Below are 27808 nucleotides of genomic sequence, written 5' to 3'. Positions count from 1 at the left end.
AATCTCTTCTGGGCTCGGAAAAATACAACGCAACTCTCAAAGTATCCGCGTGTGTTATATGTTAAAACCCGGGTGGGGGGACTCCCACATGAAAAGCTCGGTGATGCTAATCGTCTCGCTTAGAGATATAAATCATGGAGTCTGGTCTCACTTAGGGCATTCGGTGCCAAACGCCACTATTTTTAGCCGTCAAAGAATGTTTTAGGGTGTACTTGAAGAAATGTTAACGAAAACGCTGTCATGTCCTTTTAAATTGATATATTTTAGGAGTTGAATAAAGTTGGAGCCACGCCCAGTTCTGTCTCCTTAAGCTTTAGGAGATTTATTAAAATTTTCCGAAGAGCATCGCTAACCTATTCAGAAGAGGTGTCACCCCTTCCCGGGTTAAACTATCGAATAAGGTATATCTATTAAACTAATATTTTTTATAGGATGGAGATTGGACATTTGGATAAGCGTTTCTCATCGCAAGGAGTTGAAACTTCCAACAACAGTGCTGTTCTGTCCACAAGGGATCGAATCATGACAGATCCAACGGCACCAAGATCAGCTAAAAAACTCTGTTTTTGTATGCACTGCTTAATTACCATACAGCTGAAAGAAAACTTTATTTCCAACGTAAGAACAATTCTTTAAATGTTTTTATAGTGTAATAAAGCGAAATTGTTTAAGCCGCCGAAAAAAAGAAATTGTGAATATGAATATCGTTTTCCGTTTGTTTGCTCATAAATGGATTAACAGAGAATTTTCCACAACAGAGCAATTGATCTGATGTGTAATTTTTTTTTTGAATTTAATTTCAATAAATTATATGAAAGCATTCGTGATGTTTTAGTGTTTTTTTCGTAGCCTTCTGGGAAGCAACTCTAGATTTAGAAGACAATAAGGAGAATATTCCAAGGTTGTGACAATCGGCCAGCAAAAGCAAGTAATCTTAGTCTCATTTTGTACAAGTTAGTCCGTCCACAGACGCTAAGTTTTTTGCTACGTCTTACGATGCGAAAGCGGCCACGTTTGTGGCTCAAAAACTTTCCCCAGTGCCCCACCCCTTTGCGTTCGAGCTTTTTCAAATGCCTTTTTGCTTGCAATCTTGACGAACTCAAGACACAAATATCGATGATGCGTCAGGCAAAGGTTTTAAACTTCTAAATCCAAAATTCTGCCTAGTAATCCCGTCCAGTTCAATGCCTAATTATCCTAAATTGTTTCAAGGACAGACCAGTAATTCCTGAAAAAGAAAAATGTCCGTGAGGACACTGAGTTCTAATCTCGCCTTTCTCGTGTCCAGTGCTTTCTCAGCATTCAATAACCCAATTGGCGGAAGCACGTGTATTAGCCTCATCTCGATGTCTTCCGATGATTCCCTGAATACTTCCGGTGTAACATATTAGGTCAAGATCGTAGTGTTTGGATCCGCGGTATATATTAGACAGGCGCAATGAAATTTTCTTAGCGGATGTTGCTCGCGGATGGAGTAGGAGTTTATTAGGTTTCGGGAAAAGAAAATGCGATGGCCATTGTTTTAGAACCGAAAACTTCGTACAACCTCATATCCCGAACGGAGTCAAGCAATAACAAGCTTCTAGTACACGTGAAATTAACGGATTCTTGTTTACGAGCGCTTGAAGAGTATCAACTTGTTGAGGTAATTTGTAGACAGCGCGAGTCAGCAAACTTGTGTCTGTGTCCACATACTGTAGAACGAAAGGCAATGATTCTGTGGTGTTTCTTTGAAAAGTACTTACCGATTCACTTCATTGTTTGACCTTAACTCTCCTCTCACAGGTATCGTCAAGACGGAAGCCAAGTATTAAATTTTCAGGATTACAAGGGGTACGTTCTTTAGTTGAAATTTTCATGTGTCTTAAACTTATATTCCCCGTTGATGGTCAGCTGGGGAGATATTATTTGTTCCTGGTATCGTCGACTATAATTAAAAGTGAGCCAGGTTGAAAATGAATAAATCATAGCACCAGATGTTAATTCAGGCATGATAAAAATTCACTCGTACTTGACTGCAATGCTAAGTTTGTATGTACAGCCGGGCGCCGTGTTGATCAATTTGTAGTTCGAACCTTCGCTTAGATTATTTATAGATTCTTACAGTTTGTGTGCTGTTCAGGGCTTAATATTAAGCGTAGGTCCTCTTTGACGCAAATTATGTAGTTTATTGTCTATTGAAAGCCACTGAGTACTGAGATCTTTTTGTCCGCCCTTTACGAGCTTGGAAAAAAAAAGACATAATTGATTGAACTATATCTAAGCTGGAACAAGAATTAACTTGCTTTTTACTGATATTTCAGACGGAATATTTAACATGTAAACCGTGAGTTGTGTATATAATTTAAAATGGTAAATTCAGCCTTTGTTCTTGAAGAAAATATTATTTAGTCACGAACCTGGAGTCATAAAAAAATGCCCTTTTGTGCTTTTCATTGAATGTGTATGTAAAGGAGAGGCTGTTTGGTGTAAATTTCAGTTTGTTCACAATATTTACAAATGGGCGAACAGAAAGATTCCAGAAAAAACACAGTTGTAGGTTGTTAAGCATTATGCCAAGTAGAGTATGGCAAATACATCATAATTTGTAACAATATTCAACAACAGTTTTTACTATTAAACAGAAATTGCAATCAGCTGATCAATTTTTTGTTCTGGCCAAACAGTTGAAACCTTTTATGTCATCGTGATCAGTAGATATGCATGTTGTGGTAATTGTGGGTTAAGATCATATTTACAAGGTGATAAATTACAGTGGAATCCCATTGTCATTTTATTCACAGCATACAATTATCTTGTACCCTTTTTCAAACCAATGTCTGTTTCCCACGGTGATTCGAAAAATCCGGATTCCATTGTACCTTGCACCTGCTCCACGGCTATTGATTCTGACTAGAAGATGCCTATTCCTTCAAAGCAATGTGGCTTTGTGCATGTAACTGTCTTCCCCTGAAGTTGACCCCTGGGATAAACAAGAGGATTGTTTAAACAGGGAGTGCCAAGACCATTATAGAGCAGTAGTGCTAAAGAATCTGCGCTAGACAATCAAGAATTAAGGGTCACTGTTCTGCCATTTTGCTACTTTCAAGTGGTAAAATTCATACATCATCCATGTCACCTGTACTGAGAAACCAGCCCAAGCAAAGATGTGAGTCCTACCAGCCCCCCCCCCCCCACCCCCCCTGCAGTCCCTGGTAAAGAGCCATAGCTTGTGTGAACTAGGGATGGCAAATCAGTTGGCAGAGCTATGTAGTACTGAAAAAAAGTATTCTACTTTGGCCGTTTCTTAAAAGCTATAATTTATTATTGTTACTTCCAAGCCCTGGCCAAAACATGGAGTCATAAGTTTAGTACCAGCATGTTCAGGTACATGTGCACCTGTACTTCCACTTCAGGAATTACACACACTTTCTGGTCTTCCTGCATTCACTTGCAGCACAGTCTACATGTATAGACCAATGCCAAATTTGCAAGCAATTCATTTTTCAATCCAAGTAGGAGAATTGCTAACTATAATACAAAATTAATGTACATTGCAAGATTAAGTGAAGTATTGAACTAATTTTTTTTTTAAGCAATGTGCACATCCTTTTGAATAAACACTTGTAACCGAATTATTTCTGTCAGAGTACCTGGTTGAAGCCTATACATGTATAATTATGACTTGAAATTTTCAAAACTTTTAAGGGCTGGTTATGCTGTTTAGTCTGTTTTTATTTAACTCTAGCAGGGATGCACTGAACAGCAAACAAAGAATTACCAGGAGTGGTAAAACCTTGTTGTGCCTCTACTGATTTTACAGACATACATGTAGTGATCTACAATACAGCTTACCCTTTGCTTTTTGAGTTTAATCCCAGGTTCTGGCATAGTCTGTGTACATATGCCCTTTCCACAGAAGTAAATGATGAAGGAAACTCTAAAACTGAAATGAAGAGAAAAAATGATGTTGTAAAATTTACTTTACAATAAATTGTAAATTTAGTAGAAACACACACATATATAGTGAGGGTTCTGGCACAGCACTCACGCAACACAGTGCAAGCGTAACGCTACTCCTCATCTGAAGATTCGGAGTAGCGTTACGCTTGCACTGTGCTGCGTTCGCTTGTGACCAGAACCCTCACTATATGTGTGTGTGTGTGTGTGTGTGTGTTTCTCTTCCTCCTTGATCAATGCTGTGTCAGAACCCGCACTTCGGGTCCAGCGAAGCAGCAATGTCCGCAACGTCCGTAATCAATATAGGCGGATGTGCCCTTCACTAGTATATTCAAAAATGTGCCAGAGTTTTTTCCCTATTGGAGAAGTGCATGCACAGTGTATACGCCGACATGGCTGCCGAACAATCAAGCAACTGTCAACTTTCCGAGGCCATCCAAAATCTCCCTCCAGAGCTTCGCGAGATGATTCTGAAGGAGTACATCGCGATAAAAATTAAGGAAAAAAAGGAAATGGGGTGGGGCAAGGTTCACGAGAGTATCTTAAAACTGCCATTCTGCGAATTCAAGCAGCAAATTGTGCGAATGGTAATTTGTTTTAATTATGCTAACTGTTATTTCGAGGGTTGTTGTTTTCCCTGTTTCGAAAATGAGGGAACAGTTCATAATACCTCGATAAGGCCGGATCCAAATATTACCATAGAAGCCGACCCCGATTACAAGAATTTTTTGGAAATATGTTCGTGGAACGGTTACGATTGGCACGAGTGGTTCCTTTTTGGCGGGGAGCGTTATTATTAAAAAACCTCACCCGCCTCAACCATCGCAGCGACGACTTCTCGCGTAATATCGCGAGCCTCTTTTTGCCACTCAGGGATGAAAAATTCGTCCACAAGAAACGCAACCAAGTGGAAGCAGACAATCATGTTCGTATTACATGGAAATAAAACCGTCTGTTTCTAAAACTTAGTTCGAAGCGGGAGGGTTCGTTATTTTTTTTATCATTTCTGCTTCAAGTTTGGCGCGGATGTCTTTCTCCATTTTCTGGACATCAACATCAGGAAGCTTTCTCGTTGATGGTTGGCGAAGCATCCTTGCTCGGACCTGGTCTTTAAGAAAGTTGTACTGCTGAAACTCTGAAAGGATGGTGTCAAACTCGTGGGATGACACCTCGTTGTTGTTCAAAGCGTTTGATAGAAGTCTGTTGACGGTATCCCGCTTGGCAACGGCGAGCGTGGTAATCTCTTGATGCTTCTTTATTTTCGAGTCGAGCTTTTTGCTGGCGATTATCAGCCCCGACGAAACAAGAGCGAAGCATCCACCAGCGCCGCCAAGAGGAACGGCTGCCGGCAGGCCAACCACAGACAGAGCGGAGCCAAAACTCGCGCTGGAAAACGCTGGCGAGAGAACGCTGGAGCCGGCGGCGCCCCAATTAACGAACTTTCTCGCGCGTTTGTATTTTTTTGCAACGAGGCGATAGTGGTGGACCTCACTGCCCAGTGTTGGAAATCTCCTTGACCTTCTGCAAGCGGAAATTTTGAGAAGGCTCCGCCACCACTGGATAGAGACGCTCGTCAGGCGGCGCACTTGGTGGTAACAGATTTGCCGAAGACATTGCGTTTATATAGAAATTTAATTTAACTCTAATTCAAAAAGAAGTGGCAAGCCCTTGAAATCAAAGAGTTCGCCATTTTCATCTTTCACGCTAATGGTGATGCTATTTATGAACTGGCCTGTAGAGCAGTCTCGCAAAACCTGTTGCGGAGAACCCTGGTAGCTAACCTTTTCAAAAGGGTTCCCTTTCACATCAAATGAGGCCAAGACATCTGACCTTTTGCCATTGAACAGATTCTTTTGTTTGTCGATCAAGTCGCAATGAATGAAATATGTCGCAGGAGAGCCAAGCTTTTTCACGAAAGCAAAGCTATAAGCCGGAAACTTTCGCCCAATACCAAGCATATAGGCCAAATCGCGATCAAATTCGATAGGTTTTGCCCCAGAACCAAAATTTCTGATTACAAGCTGGCCAAGAGGTTGGTTTATTGCTGTTTTCAACGCTTTCTATTGATATTTTTCGAACAGACCCTCAATTTCTTTTGCCATTCTTTCTAAACTGTAGTGCCCTGGGACTATTTTACCGACTGATACGGCTTTGTCTTTGTCTTTATCTCCCAAGGTGGCCCAACCTTCTCTTGTCAAATTGTACCAGCTGTTGTACAAACTGCAAGAAATGAGTTTCATGAAATCGACTCTCGGTATCGGCTTTTCAAAATTGATAGTCTCTCCGTTCTGTTGCGTGACAATAGTGAGAACAACCATTTTATATTTGACAAACAAAATTGTGTTCAAATAAGATGGCCAATTTGTGGAATGGTCCTGCGTTAAAAAAAGCGGAGGCGGCGAAGAAAAAGGCGTGGACAAACTTTTTAAACCGCTTCCCCAAAGCGGACAAAAGCCGGTTCGTTTCGCAAGGAAGCGTCGACGAGAAAAATAACGTGACCGCGGAGGTGTTTTTCAAAGAAAGCGAAGACTCGTTTCAAAGCGTCTTCGGCTCAGATAGAAACTATTGGAGCGAGGAAATGAAACAAGCGCTCGGTTTGGGAGACAGCGGGGGTTTTCCTTACCAATTGTCGCCGCTTGGCTCAAAAATTTCTTTGCCCATCCCTGCGGTACCTTTCGACGGCAAAGCGCCAAGCTTGAAGACAATATTCGACGATGCAATCCAAATCTACGTCACGCCTGACCAATATTTCACAACAAAATTCAGAGAAATATTTCAAGACACCAAACTCAAACACACGTCTGGAACCGAATCAAAACACTGGTTAGGAGGGCCTGACATGAAATATTGGTCGCAGCAGCTCAACTTCGCGGTTTTCTGCGCGACACGGGGGTGCGGAGTTTCTCGCGAAATCTTTGACAGCGGGATGAATCTCCCCCCGCAGATAAGAGCTTTCTACAAATTCCACGTGTATTTCACGGTCAGGCGAATTTTGTTCCAGCTAGGAGGTGTTCAGAGCATAAGCGCTTTACCCGGAGACCCGACGTTCGACCAGATGAATAATCATTATGACGTCGCTTCGTACAAAAGGATATGCGGCGAGTTCGGCATAGACCCCTCAAGCGACTTAACGTTTACTTGGGGTGCAAATAGTGGTTTGGGGGTGTTTTATGTTAAGCCTTGGGGGCAATCGCCAACAAAAACAGATTATAAGTATCCTGATTGGAACAAGTTTAGCGACGAAGGTGGAAAACTGATTAAGGGGGACCTTATTGAGTTTATACGGCCCAATTTTTTTGGAGATCGGCAGTTCGACTGGTTTGCGCCCAACACCGCGAACGGTTTGACGCAGGCGGGCTTGTCGAGAATCAACCAGTCAATCGATGCTTTCGTTTACTGCGTCCTAGGCGCGCAAGTCAACGTCCGCAGCAGCATTCTCGGTTCTGGCGGCCGGGCGAAAGAAGCCCAAAGCGAGTTCCTGGTGCTGATGGAAGACGCGATCAGACAGCCCGACCTGGCCAAGAGCGTGCAAAGGTACCAGCTCGCGGTGGATCAAGCGAAGGTCAGGCTCAATCTTGCTGTCGCCCCCATGGCCTGGCTCATGCCCGCGCAAATGATAATCAGCACCGCAAGCACGATCGGTTACAACAACAAGCTGAAACAGGCGGTCTCCGGGATGAAACTGGGGGTCAACAACGCGGTAAATCCGGGGACAAAAAAAGCTGGGCTCAAACTTATGGCAGGCGGCCCGTCAAAAATTAACCCACCCAACAGCCACCCGTCCAACCCGATACACAAAGCCGCAACAGCCGAATCAAGGAAACCAGCTTCGTCCGAAACTCAACAAGCGCCACCAACGGCGCAAACAATTGAGCCCGAGGCTCCAGATAAAACACGGCAACACGAGATTAACAAAACGGCTGTCATTGTCGGTGTAGTTGGATTATCGGCGTTGCTGTTGATGGCTTGGCGGTAAGTTAACGCTGCTTCTTAAAATATTCTGCGAACAAATAGGCCACCGCGGCAAGAATAAGCAGCCAGGTATGCTCGGCCAGAAACCTAACGACTTGGCCGGCAGCTTTGAAAAGGAAGCTCACAATCGAGCCAATCAGCCCGGGCAGAAGAGAACCAAGTTTCGCGGCGATATCTTTGAGGCCATTCCCCAAAGCTTTGCCGGTGGCTTGCAAACCTCTGGTGAGGACCCCGATGACAGCTCCGATTGTGGTCCCGGCGGCGAGAAGAATAGCGGCCAATGTCACGCCATGTTTTTCGAAGACTTCTTTGACCCTTTCCAAGAGAGGCCGCCCCCTTTCCCTTTCCGCGATATGAGTTTGCAAACGCGCGATCTCCTCGTTTCTTTCTGCCACTCTGCCTTCTGTGGCTTCTTTTTCGGAGGGCGATGCATTCTCATCTTGGATGATTGCCTGGTCTTCCTCGTTTTGGCGCTGAAGCTCGCTTTCATGCTCTTTCAGGTCGTCCAGCGGTTTTGTTTGGTTTAGCCTTTCTTCCATGGCGTTTGTTTCACTTTCTTTTGCAGCGATGCTGGCCCTGAGTCTATCAACCTTGGCTTGTTCTTTTTCTCGGTTTTTTGCTTGTTTTGTAAGCGAATCCAATTCTTTTTTCTTGTTTTCGAGATCGGTTTGATAGTTCTTTTTCAGTTCTTTGAGCCTACGCAGCTCTGCTTCACTTTCAAGGTTCGAACCTTGTTCATCTCAGATCTTCAACTTCTTTCTTTTCTTCTTCTCTTTGCGAAGAGAGTGTTTCCGCCTGTTGCGGTTGGTTTTCAGCTTCTTTCAGTCTTTGTTTCATTTCTCTGACAGTATCCCGGTCTTCTTCAATGACAACTGAAGTTCTAGGCCCAAGTTTGTCTTTAAACCTTTCTAAAAAACTTTTCGTGAAGTCTGTCCCGTCTTTTTTCATAATCTGGTACTCACCTCCACCCGTACCTACTGCAACAATTTGACCCTTGGTTTTCCCTTTGGTGCCTTTCATAATTGTAAAACTACTCTCTTTAAATTTGGAAAATTGGCTTTTTAGCCGGTCTATGATAAAATTCCGTTCCGGATCAGGTTCAAGCAAAGGGTATCTTCTCCAAAAAATGATGTCTCGGCATAAGAAGTGTCAGGCAGGCCGGACTGCTCGTGCATCATTGTACGCATTTCCGTTTGTTCGCCTCCGTGGTAGGGGTCGCCAGGTTGGTAGGGAGTGGACGCCGCACCTGGCTGAAAAGGATGGGTTGTGTCAACCTCTTGTTCTTCATCATCATCGTCGTGGTCAATCCGGTTGTCAAGGTTCGGGTCTTTGTAACCAAATTCGCCACCGCCTTCCGCCATAGCAATATATTTCAAGCATGTTATTTTTCAAATTAGAAATAATCGCCGGCGTATTATACAATGTCAGTTCCAGAGAACCTTTGCGCAACGTAGAGCAAAAAGACATTACACGCCATGCAGGCCGAGCGCGCAGTCAAGCGGATCACCTTTTCCCGCACTGAAGCCAAACCCGGCGATACGCTGTATGTTTCAGTGCTCAAGCTGAACGTGAACGAGGTTCTGGTGCCGGGCTCGCTAGCGCTTGTCTTTAACATCGACCTTTCTGGAGGGCACGCCAACAACTTCCTTGTCAAGAACGTCACGCGGGCGCTCGTTGACAGGATGCAGGTGAAGTTTGGAGGCACTACCCTGCAAGACACGGTCGGCTACGGCATCTACAAAATCTTTGATGACCTTTTCCTTTCGCAGGAAAAGCGAGACGGCATGATCCTCGAAGGGATTCAGAGCGAGGATCTGTGCAAGATCCGCTCAGGCGCGGGAGACAAGGAAACCTCGGGCGTCGCCGCTGAAAACAAGCTGAATGAGGTGTACGGAAGCAAGTACCGGATCAGGCTTGACCATCAGATCCTAACCGATCACGGTGTTTTCTACCCCCAGGCCCTTTACAACGACCTCGTATTCGAAGTAACACTTGCTGAAGCTGAACATGTGGTCATTGGAACTGATACAACCCAGCTGAAATACAAGCTGACGAACATCCAGCTCGAGTACGAAATGATCCGCAGCAAGACTCTGGCGGACGAGGCGTACAGCGACTACTCCAGCGGAAAAGAGTTCGCCTATGACCACGTGATGCGTTCCGAAGTTGTGATCTTCAAAAAAGGCACCGACACGAGGAAGAACATCAAAGTCGACGCTCAAAAAAGGTCGCTAAAAGCCCCCCTGCTACTTTTCATAGAACCTTATACCGATGGAACCAGAGATTCGGAAAAATACATCTTCCCGGATCGGACGAAAGTCAGCGTCACGATCAACAGCTCGCCCAACATGATTTACAACAACGGCGTCGAAGGCAAGGACATGTGGGAAGAGGCCCAACGCTTCTTCGTGAAGGAAAAAAATAAAACCGGGCACATGGATGCGACAAAGTTTTACACCGGAGACAATTTCGGGCTTCTGATTGATATGCGCTCCATGGCGGACCAAGAAATGCATGGAAGCGGCAAGCGCCTTTTGAACAGTACAGACGGCGTCCAGCTGGAAATCGAGAGGAAAGCTGAAGGCTCAGGCAACGTGAACTGCCACGTATTCGTCATCGCCGACTCCCAGTTCAACATTATTGACAGACAGCTGGACTCCGTACAGAATTAATATGAACATGGACCCCAGCAAGATACCCTTCAACGCTCTCATCGTGGGGCCAACAAATTCAGGCAAATCGAGGTTCGTGGTGGACCAGCTCTACGGCCCGTTCCGCGGAAAGTTAGACTACATCGTGCTCATCTGCCCGACGTTCACGCACAACAAGACCTACCACCGGCTTGGCGAAAACGATCCAAGAATTGATGTGATAGTCTGCGAGAAACACGCCGTTGAAAAGTGGTTGAAGCTCGTGAGATGGCTTTCCGAGGGCACCAACACGCTCATAATCCTCGACGACTGCGCGGCCTCCGAAGATGTGAAAGGGCGCACTGGCGAGCTGGTGAAGCTCGCCTTTTCTGCCCGACATATGGGCATCAGCGTTTGGGCGCTGACCCAGAAGATGACCGGCATAACGTCTTCCTTCCGGGAGAACGTGGCGGCGATTGTCCTCTTTTACACCCCCTCGGCCAGGACCACGAAAGCCATCTTCGATGATTACGCTTTGAAGTGCGGCCGGTTTCTTGCTGCGGCCAACGCGGTTTTCATCACCACTAAACATGTTGATTTTAGTCCAAAGTTGCCGGAGCCGAGCCATCCTTCTCGTAATGAACATGGCTGTCCGCTTGAGGGCGTTGATGAAGTACCCGGATCAGCAACTGCAGAATAACTTTCCAGCAATCATCAACAACTGCTGAGGGCTTCCGACAAATTGTTAACAATTAAACTTTTTTCATTTGCTTAGAATACGGCTCGCTTCAGCATGTCTACCGAACACGCGCCTCAGGTCGAGACCAAGACAGCACCTGTCGCCGATATCACACAGCAAGCGACAACTCCGACTGCAACCACGCAGCGCGTAAAAAATCCAAAGCGTGTGGCCGCCGGAAAAATAGTTGCCGAAAGAACGCGGCTGGCCCGGGAAGAACAGAAGAAAGCGGCCGAGGCTTATCACGCGGAAAAAGCCGCCAGAGAGACCCCTGAGCCAGCCCCGACAGAAGGCGAAAGCACAAAGAGCGAAAGCCCAAAGAGCAGCGGCCTTAGCGCCAACCAATGGATTGCTATTGGCGGCATTGGCGTTTCACTGCTCGGGATCTATTACAAACGGGAAGAGCTCAAGGCAATGGCCAAGCCCGCGTTCGACAAATTCAAAACGCCGGAGCCTGCGCCTGAGCCCGCGAGTGTCGAGCCAGAACCTGCTCGCGCGACACAGCGAAAAAAAGGATTAAGAAAAATGCTTTAAACATTTGCGTGTAAAGTATATCGCGATGTCGAACCCATCCTTTGTGCAGTTTCTCATCTCTACAGCCGCAATTGGCGGAATTACGGTATTATGGCTCGAATTCACCGCAAATGCTGTCAAAAAGGTGGTGCAACTTTCCAACGAAATGTTTGCTGATAAGGCCGCAGAAAGAAAAAGAAGAAAAATAGAAGACGAAGTAAGAAGAGAAATAAAAGAAGAAGAATTTTATAGAAGAATAGAAGAAGAAGGATAGACAGATTAAATTAACACAGTTTGGAGGAAAGCTTATGAAAATATACTCAGATGGAAGTCTACTGCGTGAAAGACGGGCGAGTGACGCCGAACGTCCGAGGAACAGCAAAAATTGTTGCTACAAAAAGCAACCGGCGACTGCTAAAAGTGAAGTGTGCTGTGTGCGGAATCACCAAAACAAAGTTTTTGCCTGGAATTCCCAGAAAGGCAGCCAAATTGAAATAAAGAGCAAGCGGGAAAGACAGATAAATTTGTTTTAAACTTTTCCGAGTGGAATATATCAACATGTTCACAGTTGATGCTCCCAAGTTTCTCGTCTGTTTCTTAACCTTTTTTGCTATCTCGAGTGTGTTGTAGGACTTAAACAAAACGGTCATTTGTGCGACCGCCGATCTTTTGAGTGCAGCATTTGACGACGAGGTTGCACAAGAAGAAGAAGAAGAGGTGTTGTGTGCCAAGTCCGCAGAAAAGGACGCGGGAAAGACATTAATTTTGTTTTAAACTTTCCTTCTTTACTTATATCGAACGCACCATGTCCGACAACAAGCTTGTCAAGACCGCCATTGACGCCGCAACTCTCACGGGATTAACCGCGGCATCGGCTGGGTCGCAAGAAAGGTTGTGAAAGAGAATTTCACTCCTGATCTCAGCAGCCGGTTTATGAATTACGTGAAGTTCACCGCCGTCATGGCGGGCAGCATTGCGCTCAAAAAGTACCTCGGGGACTAGAAAATCCTCCCCAACAGCGTTTGAAGAAATGAAATAAAAGTCTTTTATATTGCGCCATGGCAAGTATTGCAAGCGTCGACGTTCACGAGGCTGTTTCGAGATCCGCGAGAGAAGACGGAAAGAGCTACGACGAAGCACTCAAGGAGTTTCTTGAGCGTTTCGAGCGTTCACTTCTCAACCACGCCTGGATCGAGGCAAACTTGAATAAAAAAGAAGATGCGCAGTTTTTGAAAGATTGTCAACAGCGAGCCGCCAAGGCATATCAAAACGCCAAAGAAAAATACAAGACCGAACCCGAAGGCCTTCTCGACTGGATTGCGAACAACATGGTACCATTCGAGGAAAAACAGGAATAACTTAGAGTTGTGATTTGAAAAAAACTCCCGTTAATATATAACCATGGCGAGCATCGCGATCATGATTGGCGGGGCTGTGTTGAACGCCACGGCTTTTATCGGTGGCAATTATCTGGCGAGGGCGCTTGGCGGGGGCGACAAAGCTGCGCTTGAAGAAAAAAAGCGCCACGACAAAGCTCTCGAAGATTATCAAGCGGCTTACGCCAAATACACGCGCGACCGAACACAACTTCTCGACTGGATCGCGACTAACGCGCAAACAAAGGAGCAGGCCAAGCAGAACTTCACCAACACCGACTATGCCTTCAAACTCTACAACAAGGCGCATCCTGACGAACGGATGGTACCCCCGAAGGAGCCCAAGTTCTCAGATTTCTATCAGCCAAGCAAGCAGCAGAAAAAGGGGGAACTCGCGTTCGTGGGCGCCGGCGCTCTCGCTCTGGGCTACGCGGCCTTCCGGTTCTTTTAAACTTTTTTACGCCTTACTTATATGGACGCCAAACTCGCAAAGATTTACTACAGCCCCAGGGGCTACTGGAAAGGTATCGCCGCCATCAAAAAATTAGCCGAAGCCGTGAAGGTACCTGAAGAAACCGCAAAAAAGTGGCTGATGAGGCAAGCGCTCTGGCAGATATTCCTCCCCGCGCCGAAGCGAATTCCTCGGCCGAAATTAGACGTTCCCACACCCAACAAGGTCCATCAGGCGGACCTTCTCTTTCTGCCGCACGACAAGCTTCCTCGCGGCCGCAAAGTTTTCAAATACGGGCTGACCGTTGTCGATGTGGCCAGCCGCTACAAAGAGGCCGAACCCCTGACTTCGAAAAATTCTGATGAGGTCGCCCAGGCCTTTCAGAAGATTTACAAGCGCTCGCCTCTGGAATGGCCTGAAATGCTGCAGGTTGACCCTGGGCGCGAATTCATGGGCGCTGTTACAAAAGAGATGGACGAGCACAAAACCTTCATCCGGCGCGGGCGCGTTGACATTCACCGCGACCAGGCCATTGTCGAACGTTTCAACCGCACTCTGGCCGAGCGCTTGTTCGGCCACCAGTACGCCGTGGAGATGCTTCTCCCTGAGGGCAAGCGGTCCACTGCCTGGGTGAAAAGACTTCCTGAAGTTGTTTCGGCTTTGAACAACGAGGTCACAAGCCTTATCGGCAAGAAACCCGTCGTCGCCATCAAAGAAAAATCTGTTTACGCAAGGCCGTCGACACCTTACACGAGGCCTGTTGGAAAACGCGAAAAAATCCTCCCCTCTCTTGTCCAAGTTCGTTATCTCTACCAGCCCGGCGAGCTTGAAGGGGGCGTGAAAAGGGCCACGGATCCAATCTGGTCTTTGAAAGTTTTCGGCATTGAAAGATCTTTTTCCAAACCGGATCAGCCCGTTCTCTACTATCTGCGCGAAGGTCCCAAGCGCGGCTTTGTTCGTGAAGAGCTGCTGGTTGTCCCTCCAAACACACAGTTACCCCCAGAGAAACTTTGAAACTTCGGCTTCCAACACTCTAAGTTCATCATCTGTTAATGTTGACAATATATCCATGCCGATGTACCCGTACGCTTTTGTATGGATACCATCGTCATCTATCCATCGCTTTGAATCAAATGGCGAAAGCGAAATTTTGTTAAGATGCATGCTGTAGATCTCGTGTCCCTCGCTTCGAAGAATGTTCGTTCCATGCCATTGCTGATTCGCACCGAAAAGCGTTTCCTTGTACTGTTCATGCGTTATTTGTTTCTTGACAACGCTCTTTTGATTTTTTTTTCGTCCGACTTCAAGATGGAGTACATTTTCGGTCTCAGACCAACGTACTCTGCGATGGAGGTTGCTGCACATTCGCCTTTCATTTTGCCCAAGACCTTTTTGTTCGTGTTTGAGTGGAGAGGATGCTCCTTCGGGTAGTCGCTCGTGTCGTAAAGGTTCATGTTGTTTTTCATGTCTTCGTAGACGTCTTCTGTTTCAATCTCGACAAGAAGGCTGTCGGTGTCCGTGTATAACAGCTCGCACTTTGAGCCGTACTGCTTTTTAAGCTCGTTGTAATAGAAGTCGTACATCAGGATCTTGCTGTTGTCAAGGATCGTCATCCCCGTGTAGACTGGCTTGTTGAGAAGCAGCTTGCTTTTTCGCATGTCGATTCCTGCCATGTCGTTTGAAAATAAAACATGCCTTGAGTACAAAGGGCTGGCGATCAATTTCCTTATTTTGTCCGTCTCGTTGCTGTGCACTATTTTTATGTCAACGCGGTTACGCAGGTTTTCCATGGTTTTGCCGAAAACGGAGTTGTTCATGAGCTTGTAAAAGTTCTTTTCGAAGTCGCTCTTCGCTTTCTTCCTGAACTCTGTGTTCATCCGGATGTACGGCTCCATCCAGCGTTCTTGTTCGAACTCCAGCACCCTGTGCACGCGCTTCAGTTTCATGCCCTGCTTCAAATAAAACTGCAAGTTTCTGTAATGCACAACGTAGTTCTTTTTGTCATGAAGCGTTAGCAGCAGCTTCTTGCTGTCCGGGGGTTTCAGATCCATGTCTTTCATCAACCCCTTTTGGTAGTCCGACATCCACTCCTTTTTTACGGCCTTTTTCTCCTGCGCCAGGGGATAGCTGTTGTGCTCCTTGTGAAGTTCTTGCGGGTATTCGAGATCGACCTCGAGAATGCACCCAATCTTTGCGTTTTCTTTTATCCTAAGAATCTCCTCCTCTGTGGGCACGTCGCGTTTCCACTTAAAACCTCTTATCGGGAGAGGCATGCTCATCGCCCATCCGTAAAGGTTGTTTGCGTCGAGATACATGAGGTATTTTTTTGGCTTGCTGGGATCGTAGCCCGGTACTTGCGGGTTGTTTGCCTTGGCGTGTCTCTTGCTCACCATGGAGATTCCGCCCCGCATCCCCCTTTCCACGAAGAGATGCATTTCGTAGTCTGTTAAGAGCTCAAGCTCGACCCCCGTCTTTTTCAGGAGCGCGTCCTAGGAGAGGCCAGGCGACGTGTAATAATGCGCCGGATCTAACCCATACTGCTCAAGGCACAGGTTTCGGAAGTTCTCAAAAACATCCGCCAGCAGAGCAACGTCCGTTTTCACGTAAAGATCGTGGTAATCTCCCAGCGTTTTGCATTCAAAATACTCCCAGACAGCCTGCGCGTGTGCGTACTCTTCGTCTGTTATGTGCTCGTCGTTCAGCTTGCTGTAAAACTTCTCTTTGTCAGGAAGCCTCGTCTCGCCGAATCTCCTCCATGAGTCCATGTACTCGTAAGGGTAGATCCCTTTTTTGTAAAGCAGGTCGCTGCCTTTTGAAATCGTTGATGTTATTTTCAATGACTCCTTCGGTGTTGCGCTTACAAGTGAATCGAGGCTTCCTTGCAAAAAGTTCAAGCTGTCGATGAAACGCAGACCTCCGACCGAGAATGTGATGTATTTCTCCATGTTGTTGGCGACGCGTTTCACCTCTTTCTCCAGCTGCGACATCGCTTGCATCAGGTGGTGCGCGTCGTAACCCCTTAGGTTGTGGAATACAACTGGTATTGGGTCCGTCTTGTGGTTAATTCGCAGTTTCTTATTGCATTCATCGTGCGCGGCTCCGCGAAACCTGCCAGTTATGTGGCAATGGTCCTTTACCGCGTCTCTGAAGTTTTTCTGAAGTAAAGGGTTTCCACAGTACTTACAGTTTTCCTGTGATTTTGCTTCCAACTGGTCTTTTTCGTCTTCCAGTCTTTTCAGCCTTTGAACACCCCATTTCTTCTCTTTCTGCGCTTTGTAAAAACATTTTTTGTGGCCTTGTCCCCAATAACTCCATTTTTCACCTTCATTTTCTTCACCCGCTTCTTCAACGTTCCAGACAGGCAAAGAATCCATGAATTCGTCTTTTATCAGAGCTTTGTTGCAAATGTGGCAATCAGTTGCTTTATTGAAATTTTCCCAGTCCTTCCACGTCATAACAATCGGTTCCGGGGTGGCCAAACTCTCTCTTATTTTCTCCTCTTCCTGCAGAACGTCACTTAAAAACTCCCCCACCGCCTTTTCGCCTCTGTAAGTGTTCGAACCTACCACTTTACCATCGCTTCTCACAACAAGGTAAGAGTAACCGCATGCCTCGTGCCTTTCGGTCTTCTCTGTGTAGCTTGTTTGCATTCTCTCACGCTCACAGCCCAGAATCTTTCTGATAATTGCCTCAAAGTCCGCGTAAATAATGAAAGGCATCTTCATCTGTTTTTTGAAGTTTCGGAAGCAAAGGATGTTTTCCCCCTCTTCTGGCATCACGATCCTTGTCGGCCTGCCATTCACACCGTTGCAATATTTTTTGTGACTCACGAGCAAGTCTGCACTTGAGAAACCGGTCAAACATAGCATACAATAGTGTTTTGCGTTTCTGTTCTTGCTCTGATCGAACAGCAAAGCGTTTTCTCTTTTTACGTAACAATAGTGCTGAATTTCCCCTGACTCGATTAACATCAGGTTTATCCGCGGCACATTCGCTTGTTTTTGGCTTATCTGGTGCACAATCACACAATCGTTTTCCCAGCCAAATACGTTTATTGCGAGTTTTGGGTTTTGTGCCTCGAGCTTTTCTATCTGTTTTACCGGTGTAGGGAAATCGATGCCTCCGTAGTTAATACCGTCTTTAACCGGATATTTGCTTGGTCTTTGCGGGTTCTTTCCATCTTTTGGAGGGAATAAAGCGGCTCTGATTGCCCACTTCAAGCATTCGTTGTCTCTGTTTTGCACGTTGATTATTGCTTTCTTTTTTGCCAGTTTGGCTGGAAGAGGCAAATAGGTCCCTCCGCGAAGTGGCTGGTAGCGCGCAACATTGACGTACGCGATCTGTATCTTTTCAACTACCCATCCTGATCCTTTCTCAGACCAGTGCTCTATTTCTCCTTTTGCGTTTTCAATGAATTCATCGAATTTTTGTTTTGTCTGTTCCTCATCATTCCTTTTGAAAACGTGCGGTTCATCGTCTTTGAAATAATGCTCCATGAATTGCGTTTCACCGTTTCTTTCTATTAAGAACTTTACTTGTAACCCGAAACTTACTTTAACGCTATTTAACCTTTGGGTTTCTTGTCCAACCAGATCAGTGATCTTTTCTTTGTTTTCTCTTGCGAACTTCAAAAGATCTTTATTGTGGGGGTTCCTTTCGGATATATCCATTCTCCATACACGGAGCCATTCTTGGAAATCGTTTTGGGATATTTGGAACCCGTCGTATAATGCGGTAAAATCTGCTTCTAACGGTTCTGGAAGGTTTATTTTTTCCTCCCTCGGTATTGGGCTGTAGAACATTTGCAGAACATCGGACGAATATCTTGCGGCAGCCATGTCGGCGTATACACTGTTCATGCACTTCTCCAATAGGGAAAAAACTCTGGCACATTTTTGAATATACTAGTGAAGGGCACATCCGCGCATATTGATTACGGACGTTGCGGACATTGCTGCTTCGCTGGACCCGAAGTGCGGGTTCTGGCACAGCATTGATCAAGGAGGAAGAGAAACACACACACACACACACATATATAGTGAGGGTTCTGGTCACAAGCGAACGCAACTATCTATTGCCTTCTTTTTGTACTGCATATTTCCAGGGGACATTTTGCAGGGCTATGTTGTCGCAACAAAAATAATTATGTTTTGTCATTTAATATCTGCTATATCCTACTGAAGATGTTGAATTTTATCCCTTCAGAGTTCTAAGTAAACTCTTTACCCCTCAAGAAAGGAAGATCAAAGCACCGACACACTTCCACCTTCAACATTTTTTAAAGATCTAACTTGTAATACATCAGGGTGAAGCGAATTGTAGATCTACATGCTTTAATAATCACGAAGAATGAATTGAAATCCTACATTACACAACATGGATATCCGATTACCAATAACATGACTCCTCACGTGACCAGATTATAACATAACTGACACAGTTGCCCCCTCAGAAACGGCCTTTCAAGACTCCCCCCTCCCTCTCAGATTTACGAGACCCTCAATAGCGGGATGCGGATGTAAAAAGAAAGGGCCTAATTGATCATTTATGCTGATACTCCAAGGTTGAACGTTCAAAATCTGTTCTCAGTTAATATGTCTCATGAATATTTATGCTATGCCACACACACACCAAGGACATGAGAGGAAACAGCCCTCACTACGCATGAATACGCTCGTGGTTCATTAGTTTTCGTTATAAAGCACTAAATAACAGCTGCTGGTAATATGTACGCTCCCTCCAACACCTAACACAAAGGACGCATTTACAAATTGCATTAGACTTTTAAATAACAAGACAAATGTCAGCATTACCTTTTTGACCCTCTTCAAATCGAAATCTATCAAGAGCAATTTTTACAGCAATCTTTAACTCTTCCTTAACGCAGATTTCGCGCTGTGTTTTGGATGTTCTCGACGAGCCGGTGGCGGCCATCTTTGATTTCGTTTGTCACACTTTGTTAAAGCATACATAATGAGAATATTGTTTGCTGACCGTGAAGGCTCAAGGTACCATTATTCCCCACCCATCCCTCCCTGTTGCAATAGTTTGCTCCACGTGTAAAGCATGGCGGATCGAGGTTGTGAGATTTGTTTACGTTGTTTTATTGCAAGAAGAAGCAATCAATAAGATGAAGCGTGAGACAGAAACTGTAAAAGACCCTGTTGAAGTCAATTATGTTGCCAAAAAGGTAAAACAGAACTCGAACGAATGTATTATTTTGTTTAACTAACAATAACATCACTCTAGAATACAGGCTTCTTTCAAAACACGTGTAAACACATAAACACATGTTTTTGTACAAATGAATATATGAAAGTTCATATATTTGAACTGCAGAGAATGACACGAAGACATGATTTATCATCGCAGTTATATACACAACTCAAGCAGTTGTGAAATTAAAGCTTGAAAAAAGAAACCAAAAAATTCAGGCCTGAACGGGATTCGATGACCTCTGCGATACCGGTGCAGTGCCAGTGAAATTTTTTTTCAGGCTTTAATTTCACAACTGCTTAAGTTGAGTGTATAACTGCGATGATCAATCATGTCTTCAACACGTGTTTTTTGTTCGCTTCAGGGTGGAATACGTGATGGATCAGTCAATTCCAGCAGTGCCCATGCCCCCCCCCCCCCCCGGGCAACCGCGGGGCATTTGCTCAAGTTGTCAGTCCCGGGAGTGGGGCATCCGCAATTTTATCGCAGCCCGGGGGCTGGGCATTTGCGTACCCCCGGGGCGACCCCAGGGCATTCGACACGTGTTTCAGAAAGTGCCATGGATGAGTTCATCGGGAAAGACGAGGCGTTTGTCGAACAATGGCTTGTCCGTCAGGGACTAGAGAAACTTGTTTTTAAAGTTATGTTTTCTCAATTTTAGATATTTCTTCATTACTTGTAAGCATATAAATATAAGTGACAAGGTGAACTATGTTTTGTTTATCACAAAACAATAACTGACGTGAACACGACTATTTCGCATTTCGCATTCAAAACTAGCCTAGCATTTTTTAAATTCATGAAAGTGGAGTTAAAATACTTAAGGTTTGCGAATTCAAATGATGCGATCTTCAAGACAGATCTTGCGAGCTTAAAATGCAATGCATCATCATTTAAAATGTCTTGATTCTTCACAGAAAATGTAGCCTGTGAATACAGGCGCCCATCATCGCTCACGGCTGGGGGCACGTCCGCGGCAATCCCAGCTATCCTCTAGCAAACTGTTAAAAACAAATATAAAGAAATAAAATCAGAATCAACTAACACGTACTGTTGTCCTTGAAGTCTTACCATTGCATTAAAATACTGAACAGTTGACCGTTTTATTCACTGATTAATTAAAAAAACTGTGGAGGTGTTGCAAGGCGACGATCCCGGGAACGGGGCATTTGCCCTCTTTCTTCGTCCCCACCCCGGGGCATTTAGATAGCTTATGTTTCCCCACCCCGGGGAATTTGCCCATTATTCTTAAAAAATGCTTATGCCCAGGGGTTAGCCCGGGGGGGGGGGGGGGATGGGCACTGCTGGAATTGACTGATGCGTAAGTATTTTAACCCTGTTTGAATGAAGTGTCTTTCTCAGTAAGACCTTATCGTTAGAGGAGCAACTTCAGAATACCCGGCCACTTTATTTACATGTATCAGTGGGCTTTGAAGAATGAGGTATATAACAATAGTTGCTACTCTTATTCAATGAGATGCTAATAAGTGTCGGGGTATTCTGAAGTTTAGCCTTGTTAGATAACACCATATCATGCTCCAGTCAGTGTAAAACGCAGTCTGCGGAGTGCAGATCTGAGACTGCAGACTCGGGGTAATTAACGCAGACTGAGGGTAAAATGCAGACTGTACAATTTTTAATCGTATAACGTGTTGATTCCAATATGAAGTGCTTACCTTCAACAGACTAACCTAGGTGTTAAACAGGCTGTGAGGAAGTGAGGAGTGAAAATCTGTACTCCAGTTAGCCTGTTTACAGTCCATAGCCCTGCATAATAGACCATTTTACAGTTGTCTGTTCAGTGACCTGGCCTTTGAATGGCAGCAAGGTTGGAGGTGACCTTGTTGTGATACAGACCTCATTTTTTGTTGTTGTGTAAATCAAATTGTGCTAATGCTAACTAGGTGCATTTACATGACATTCAAGCAGAGAGGTCTGTATCAAAACAAGGTCACCTCCAGCCTTGCTGCCATTCAAAGGTCAGGCCACCATGCATAGAACTGTAAAATGGTCTATTGGAATAGTAACACAATTCATTTCAAAATTATAAGTCTGCAGTCTGCATTTTACCCTCCGTCTGCATTTTTACCCCAGTCTGTAGTTTCCAATCTGCAGTCCGCAGTCTGGATTTTACACTGGTTCCAATACCTCTAGACTATAGCATAAAGTGTCCAAGACTTCTAAAAGACATGAAAAGTCAGCGCTACAGCTGAGTTGTCATAAGTCAAATGGCAATTCTCTTCAAGTTTTATGTCTTAAAATCTATCTCCTGCAGTTCAAACATATGATTCTTCATATCTGGGATGGATAGAGAATTTTACAGAGGAGTTTTGATATATGGATAAGGGGGTCTGGGGGCATCCTTGCCTGGAAAATTTTTGAGATTGAGGTCCTTGGAAATGGGATTTCTAAAATTCTCAGACCAAGTCAGCGTGTTATAATATCTCATTTTTTAAAATTTAGGGAGCTTGACTAAACCAACCAAATCCCCCAAATCCCCTGAACCCCCATAGATCCGCCCCATATGCATGCCCAGTTTCAGGTGTAATACTTACTCAAAACATAACCTGCTTCTACAGGGACAGATCTAGGGAAGGGTGCAGGGGATGTGCACCCTGCCCCCTGAAGTGAAGCCTCCTTCTTCATATTTGCTTTTAAAATTTGTTTACCTCACCAGTCAGTTACACCAGTCCTTAGTGGTGCACCCCCTCCTAAGAAAAATCCTTGATCTGCCCCTGTTCTAGTTGGCGTAATAGCTCAGTCTGTAAAGCACTGCACTGTTACTATATGTACACAGGTCATGGGGTTGAATTTCATTTGATCCTTTCCTTAATTTCTTAATATGTTATCTTACTTGTTTGTACTGTCCCAGCCATTCTCCAACTCAGTGACTGTTTCTGATACTGTGGTTGTTTAATTTCTTCTTTTAATACTTAGAGAACTGTTGTCACAAATGGACAAGAAAATGAAGCAAAAAGTACAAACTACAAGGAGAGTTTATATCAGCCACCAACCAGTGAAGAGATTAATGCCCTCAAAGAAACGGAGAACCTTTTCAAGTCTAGTCTATTTCGTATGCAGGTTTGTTCAAATGTCTACAGCTAACAGAAGTACAAGATATATATACATATACTATAATTATATTAAGTTATTTATTGAGCTATCATAAGGTCCATATTAGAGAAATACTGGTCTAGTCCTCTTTTAGCAAGTCTATGGACCATAAGCTGCAGGTGAGGTCCAATGAAGAAAAAGAACAAGACCAATATTCCCCATTACGGATCAAAGATGCTAGTGCAATAAAGTATTAATTATTAGATCTGTAAACAGTAATGTTTTTGTTTTGTTTTGTTTTTTTGTTTTGTTTTTTAAAAAAAACCTCTGCTAGTAAACTTAAATGTGTGCCACAATCCATTCTTTGTGAACACACATGAACAAGCAAAAGTTAAGCATTTACAGCATACATTTATACAACTGGGTGAAGAGAGGTACACGTATCGTCACTGCGGGGGTATCCTGTTGAAGAAGTCAACACAATGATGCTGGTGAGAGCTTGAACCTGGAGTCCAACATGCTTAAATTACACGGCACCGCACCTCACACTACTGTAAGTTCCAACTGACTAAAAGAATAGGATTATCGGTGAACATACATGTAGAGAATTACAGTTATGTATTTATTAGTCAAGGCCTACACCTGTAGTAAGTATTTCACTTTTTTCCTAGATCTAGTACAGGACACTAGGCTAAAAGTGTTTTTAATTATTGTTCCAACTAGATAACTGAACTTCTATCTGAAGTGCAACCAAAGAAAGACAGAAATAAAGCTCTGGATGACATTTTGCATGAGTTAAATACTCTACTGCTGTCTTTACCTGATGGGAAAAAGGAGCAAGAGGTTAGCTAACTAAAGGCTCTCTTGGATGGATCATGTATTGCACTGGCTGAAACATCACAGCATGTTTACATGCATTTCATGGCAGTTTAATTTAAACCAAAGCATTATGGTACCCAGTCATTAAGCCCCCAAGTCGGTTAGTCTGCAGCCTGAGCTGTTATAACAGTTGTAGCTTCAATAAAGAAGTCGATTAGCCCCCAACCCAAAGTTGGTAACACTAAAGTCCCCTTATAAGTCAACTGACTTGACTTATTCCCTTCCACTCCCTGTACAAAGCATAGGTCCATGGAAGCCGCGTGCCACCTGGTTCTGTTTTTAGTTAACTTCTCAATCTGTATTTTCAAGTGCAAATGAAATACATTCCTTTTTTATGATATTCCCCCACGTGAGCCTCCATTGCAAGCTAGTTCCAGTCTAACACAAGGAATACGAATATGGCCTGTTAACAATTTTTTCCACCTACTTTTCTTCAGGTGGCAGACCACTCATGTCTTCCAAGGGGAACCAAATTTCCTCTCCCCCCTACCCCCTCTCCTGTGAAAGGGAAGTTCTGTTTTCGAAAACCAGTGAGTGTCAAAGTTGTTGGAAGTTATCTGCTTGGGACAGAAACAAAACCAGACTTGAATGTGGATATTGCTGTGGAGATGCCGAAGGTGAGAGGTTTTATGATTGCTTGACATTTAGTTTCTTTCTTTGGCTCCTCTTCTGTAGATGCATATACATTGAACCTTTGAACACAATTTGAACGTGGTTAGCTACAAGGGGTTGGCTAGGTACTTTCTGCAGGTTCATTCGGGAGTTCCTTCAATCTTGCTGTTATCATTTTGGAAGGGAGAATTGCAAAATGAATGGTACTGTTAGTAATTGAACTTGTAGGGGATTGACTTGTAGTTAGTGTCGTCAGTGCAGCGCAGTGAGAGAGATGGCGAGAGACAGAGAGACAGCCTTTATTTTAAAACGATGGGAATTAAAACTAAGAAGCTTTAATATTAATGGAAGGAAAGGAAAGACCAAGAATGCTAGCTGGATTTACAGTATGGCTTCTCCTTCCATCTCACTTCCATGAAATTCAATAGCAATTGTGTGTCAGTCTACAAAGTCTTATCATTTTCATGCACACATCCTTTTTTGTAGCTAAGGTAGAATAGCCTTTCTGCATGTAAATAAGCTAATTGGTATGTTATTATAGATCTACATGTACACTGTCAACTCAAGCATTCTGTCCATTTCTAGGCTGATTCTCAGAGTTCTACTGTACATACACAAATACATGTAATTGTGAGCACTACATGTACACTGTACATAGATGTAATGTACAATGGTTAATGCATTATATTCTACAACACATGTTTCTAGGATAAAGTTGAATTTTTTTTAAGTGTCTATCTCCTGTTATACTTGTACAGTGTGTATAACTAAGTGAAATTAATGCAGGCTTGTAATATTTTTTCGACATTAGGAATGTTTTCAACCAAAGGACTATCTGAACCTGAGATACCACCACAAACGTGCACTATATCTGTGCAACATAGCAGCACATTTAATGAAGAGTTCATTGTTTGAAAGTGTTCAATTCACACACATGAATGGTGAGGTATTGAGACCCATCCTTCTGGTCCAGCCTAAAGGTTAGTAACTAAACACTGCTTAAATACTGTGTGTACTCTCTCCTCCAGAGAGGTTTGAAACGTCCATTATAAATGCCACTGTGCAAAGTGAGTGTAGGCACAAAGTCAAATGGATTACCATCGTCCTTCATGTAACCCTGAACCTGCACTTGTATTGTTCAATGGATTAATTCTCCCCACCCAAAAAACCAATTTTAGCCTCTGCCGAATAGAGAGGCTTATTATGGCAAGCCGTTTGTAGCAAAATTCAATCCTTGCAATATATGATTAATCCTTTAAATAATGGTTTTATTTAAACATATAAAAAGGCATTCAATCCAATGGCAAATAAAATTTTTGGTTCAATTCAATCTTTTAATTTTCATGATTCAATCCAATACCTGGAATATTGATTCAATCCAATACTTGAAATATTGATTCAATCCAATACCTGGAATATTGATTCAATCCAATACCTGAAATATTGATTCAATCCAATTCCTCGAATATTGATTCAATCCAATACCTCGAATATGGATGCAATCCAATACCTCGAATATTGATGCAATCCAATACCTCGAATATTGATTCAATCCAATACCTCGAATATTGATGCAATCCACCTCGAATATTGATGCAATCTTCCTGGGCCGAGCGCGGCCAACAGGAACGAGAGTAACTGAGCACTAGAGAGCACTGAAAACATGGCGGGCGAAGGAGAACTAGATTTAGAAGTCGAGTTTCCTAAGTTTCTTGCAGATGTCTTGGATAAAACGGAAATAATTTTTGAGAATTTTGACTCAGAAGTTGCAGAAGCGCACGCCGAAGTTCTTGATCAAACCACTAGTCTGCTTAGGTAAATGAGGCATTGCTACAACCGAGACACAAGGGACAACGAAAATTTAGATTCCATTGCTGTCGCTTTTGTCGATGTGCTCAGTGTGTTGCGTCGCAAAGCTATTACTCCGTCAATTTTTACTGCGGAATCCATTACGATAGAAAGCGAAAAAAGAGGAAAGCATGGAAGACCATTTCTTAAAATTCCTGTTGAGGTGCTTGAGAAACTTTGAGGACTAGTATTCGTCTGGACAACGATAACAGAGTTTCGAGATGGACAATTCACAGAAGAGTGACACATGGTATGGCCCGGGGGGGGGGGTACTTTGGGAATTTCTGGGTGGGGATGTGCCGCTGGGACCCTGGAACCCTTAGCTTATACCAGAGCTAGGTCAGCTGAATTTTGCTACCCCATACTAGACTAAACTCCCCAAATCCCCCCATCTATCGACACTGTTGAGGCTGATTTGCATAAATTTAAACTTGCCGATTTGATTTTTTTATATTTTTGAGTGACAATTCCTGGTTTCCCTAGTCTAGATAAAATCTTCAACCAACTAGTCAGTTTTGTGAAAAATTATACCCTATTCTAGACTCAAACACTCTGATTTATATACCCTATCCTAGAGTAAACTGCTTGAAAACCATACCCTTCAGAGCGTCACATACCTATATAGACCATATAGGCAATGCCGCCCCCGGGCGGTATGGCTTAGAAGATGTGAGGGGTTTCGACAGCTTAGCTGATAAGGAACCAAAATCAGTCAAGAGTACATTTCTAACCACAGGAGTGCTACTGGATATAACTTCATTGCAGGTTTCTTTAAGTCCAGTGGGTTATGGGTTCAACGGAGAAGAATAAGAGAAAGGTTAACAAAATTAGATCCCCAAAATACTGTCTTGAGATGGGGTGCGTAAATTCGCTTTGGCATCTGGATGGACATCACTCTCTGATCCGATGGAAAATACTAATTCACGGCTGTATAGACGGATTTTCTCGGAGAATAACGTTTTTGAAATGTAGTGCCAACAATAAAGCAGAATTGTTTCTGGATGCTGTTAAGAGAGACGGAGAATTTTGGCCTTTCAGAGTACGAGTATATCATGGTGTTGAAAACGTTGGTGTGTGCGATACAACAGTGCAGGTTAGAAGAGAGGAGAGGGGCAGCTTCACTGCTGGGCCATCAACACAACCAACAAACTGAAAGATTGTGGAGGGATGTTTTCCGTTGTGCTTCCCACTTGTACTTTTACACTTTTTATAGCATTGAATTGTCAGGCATCCTGGACACTGATAATTCAGTGCATCTTTTCACCTTAAACTTAGTTTTTCAACCAAGGATAAGCCAAGCTCTTTGCCAGTTCACTGAAGCTTTCAGCCACCAAAATGTAAGAACAGAAAAAAAACTGGTTGCCATACCAAATGTGGCTTATCATATGATGCAGCTTGAAAACCCCCTTTCAAATGGAAAGTCATATGATTTTGAATACTATGGTGATGATCCTGATGGTCCAACTCCATTGGACAGTGATAACAATGTTGTAGTTGAAGAAATTGACCTGGGACAACATGATTCAGTGCAGTCATTTGTATTGGAAAGGTTAGATCCCTTAAAAGAATCAAGTCAAAT

The 27808-nt window shown here is 43.9% G+C and overlaps 5 protein-coding genes and 2 pseudogenes across 5 annotated transcripts in view; 4 read left to right on the top strand and 3 right to left on the bottom strand.

Annotated features, from left to right (window-relative positions):
- Positions 1–1416: 1416 nt before the first annotated feature.
- LOC149107592 (RNA polymerase II elongation factor ELL-like) lies at positions 1417–3947 on the top strand. Its single transcript, XM_089295344.1, has 3 exons — positions 1417–1645; positions 1786–1833; positions 3861–3947. The coding sequence occupies exons 1-3, from the start codon at positions 1511–1513 to the stop codon at positions 3870–3872; spliced, it is 195 nt and encodes a 64-aa protein (XP_089151470.1). The 5' UTR covers positions 1417–1510; the 3' UTR covers positions 3873–3947.
- LOC149107587 (3'-5' RNA helicase YTHDC2-like) lies at positions 2750–19600 on the bottom strand. The gene is made up of 3 exons (XM_089295341.1): positions 19434–19600; positions 3835–3925; positions 2750–2962 (listed from the first exon to the last, which is right to left on the bottom strand). Exons 1-3 carry the CDS (start codon positions 19552–19554, stop codon positions 2893–2895), a joined length of 282 nt encoding a protein of 93 aa, XP_089151467.1. The 5' UTR covers positions 19555–19600; the 3' UTR covers positions 2750–2892.
- On the top strand, positions 6280–7915 carry LOC149107591 (uncharacterized). The gene has a single exon (XM_089295332.1). The coding sequence runs from the start codon at positions 6293–6295 to the stop codon at positions 7913–7915; it is 1623 nt and encodes a 540-aa protein (XP_089151458.1). The 5' UTR covers positions 6280–6292.
- Positions 7917–9279, bottom strand: LOC149107590 (uncharacterized; annotated as a pseudogene).
- Positions 9372–10597, top strand: LOC149107589 (uncharacterized). Its single transcript, XM_089295336.1, has one exon. It carries the CDS (start codon positions 9387–9389, stop codon positions 10581–10583), a length of 1197 nt encoding a protein of 398 aa, XP_089151462.1. The 5' UTR covers positions 9372–9386; the 3' UTR covers positions 10584–10597.
- On the bottom strand, positions 16319–19425 carry LOC149107588 (uncharacterized; annotated as a pseudogene).
- Positions 19601–19658: 58 nt separating the features above from the next.
- LOC149107586 (nucleolar protein 6-like) overlaps positions 19659–27808 on the top strand; it is a 29882-nt gene continuing 21732 nt past the window's right edge. Inside the window, exons 1-5 of the mRNA XM_089295329.1 lie at positions 19659–19810; positions 22774–22917; positions 23614–23733; positions 24207–24386; positions 25193–25361. Of these exons, the coding sequence (XP_089151455.1) occupies positions 19751–19810; positions 22774–22917; positions 23614–23733; positions 24207–24386; positions 25193–25361 (673 nt within the window). The 5' untranslated portion in view covers positions 19659–19750. The remainder of the gene's footprint in view (positions 19811–22773; positions 22918–23613; positions 23734–24206; positions 24387–25192; positions 25362–27808) is intronic.

Source organism: Orbicella faveolata, unplaced genomic scaffold (assembly GCF_042242905.1).
Source record: "Orbicella faveolata isolate gen_17 unplaced genomic scaffold, um_ofav_v1 contig_26, whole genome shotgun sequence".
NCBI classification, from domain to species: Eukaryota; Metazoa; Cnidaria; class Anthozoa; order Scleractinia; family Merulinidae; genus Orbicella; species Orbicella faveolata.
The sequence above is the reverse complement of the archived record's forward strand: the minus strand, read 5'-3'. Positions and strand labels throughout refer to the sequence as shown.

Bases quoted from the DNA above. Each gene is read 5' to 3' on its own strand.
- LOC149107592 (XM_089295344.1), top strand. From the start codon at position 1,511: ATGGCCATTGTTTTAGAACCGAAAACTTCGTACAACCTCATATCCCGA. The intron at 1,646-1,785 runs GTAATTTGTAGA...CTCCTCTCACAG, and splicing joins AAGAGTATCAACTTGTTGAG to GTATCGTCAAGACGGAAGCC.
- LOC149107589 (XM_089295336.1), top strand. From the start codon at position 9,387: ATGCAGGCCGAGCGCGCAGTCAAGCGGATCACCTTTTCCCGCACTGAA.
- LOC149107587 (XM_089295341.1), bottom strand. From the start codon at position 19,554: ATGGCCGCCACCGGCTCGTCGAGAACATCCAAAACACAGCGCGAAATC. The intron at 3,926-19,433 runs GTAATGCTGACA...TCTTCATTTCAG, and splicing joins ATTTGAAGAGGGTCAAAAAG to TTTTAGAGTTTCCTTCATCA. The intron at 2,963-3,834 runs GTAAGCTGTATT...TGTTTATCCCAG, and splicing joins TTAAACTCAAAAAGCAAAGG to GGGTCAACTTCAGGGGAAGA.
- LOC149107591 (XM_089295332.1), top strand. From the start codon at position 6,293: ATGGCCAATTTGTGGAATGGTCCTGCGTTAAAAAAAGCGGAGGCGGCG.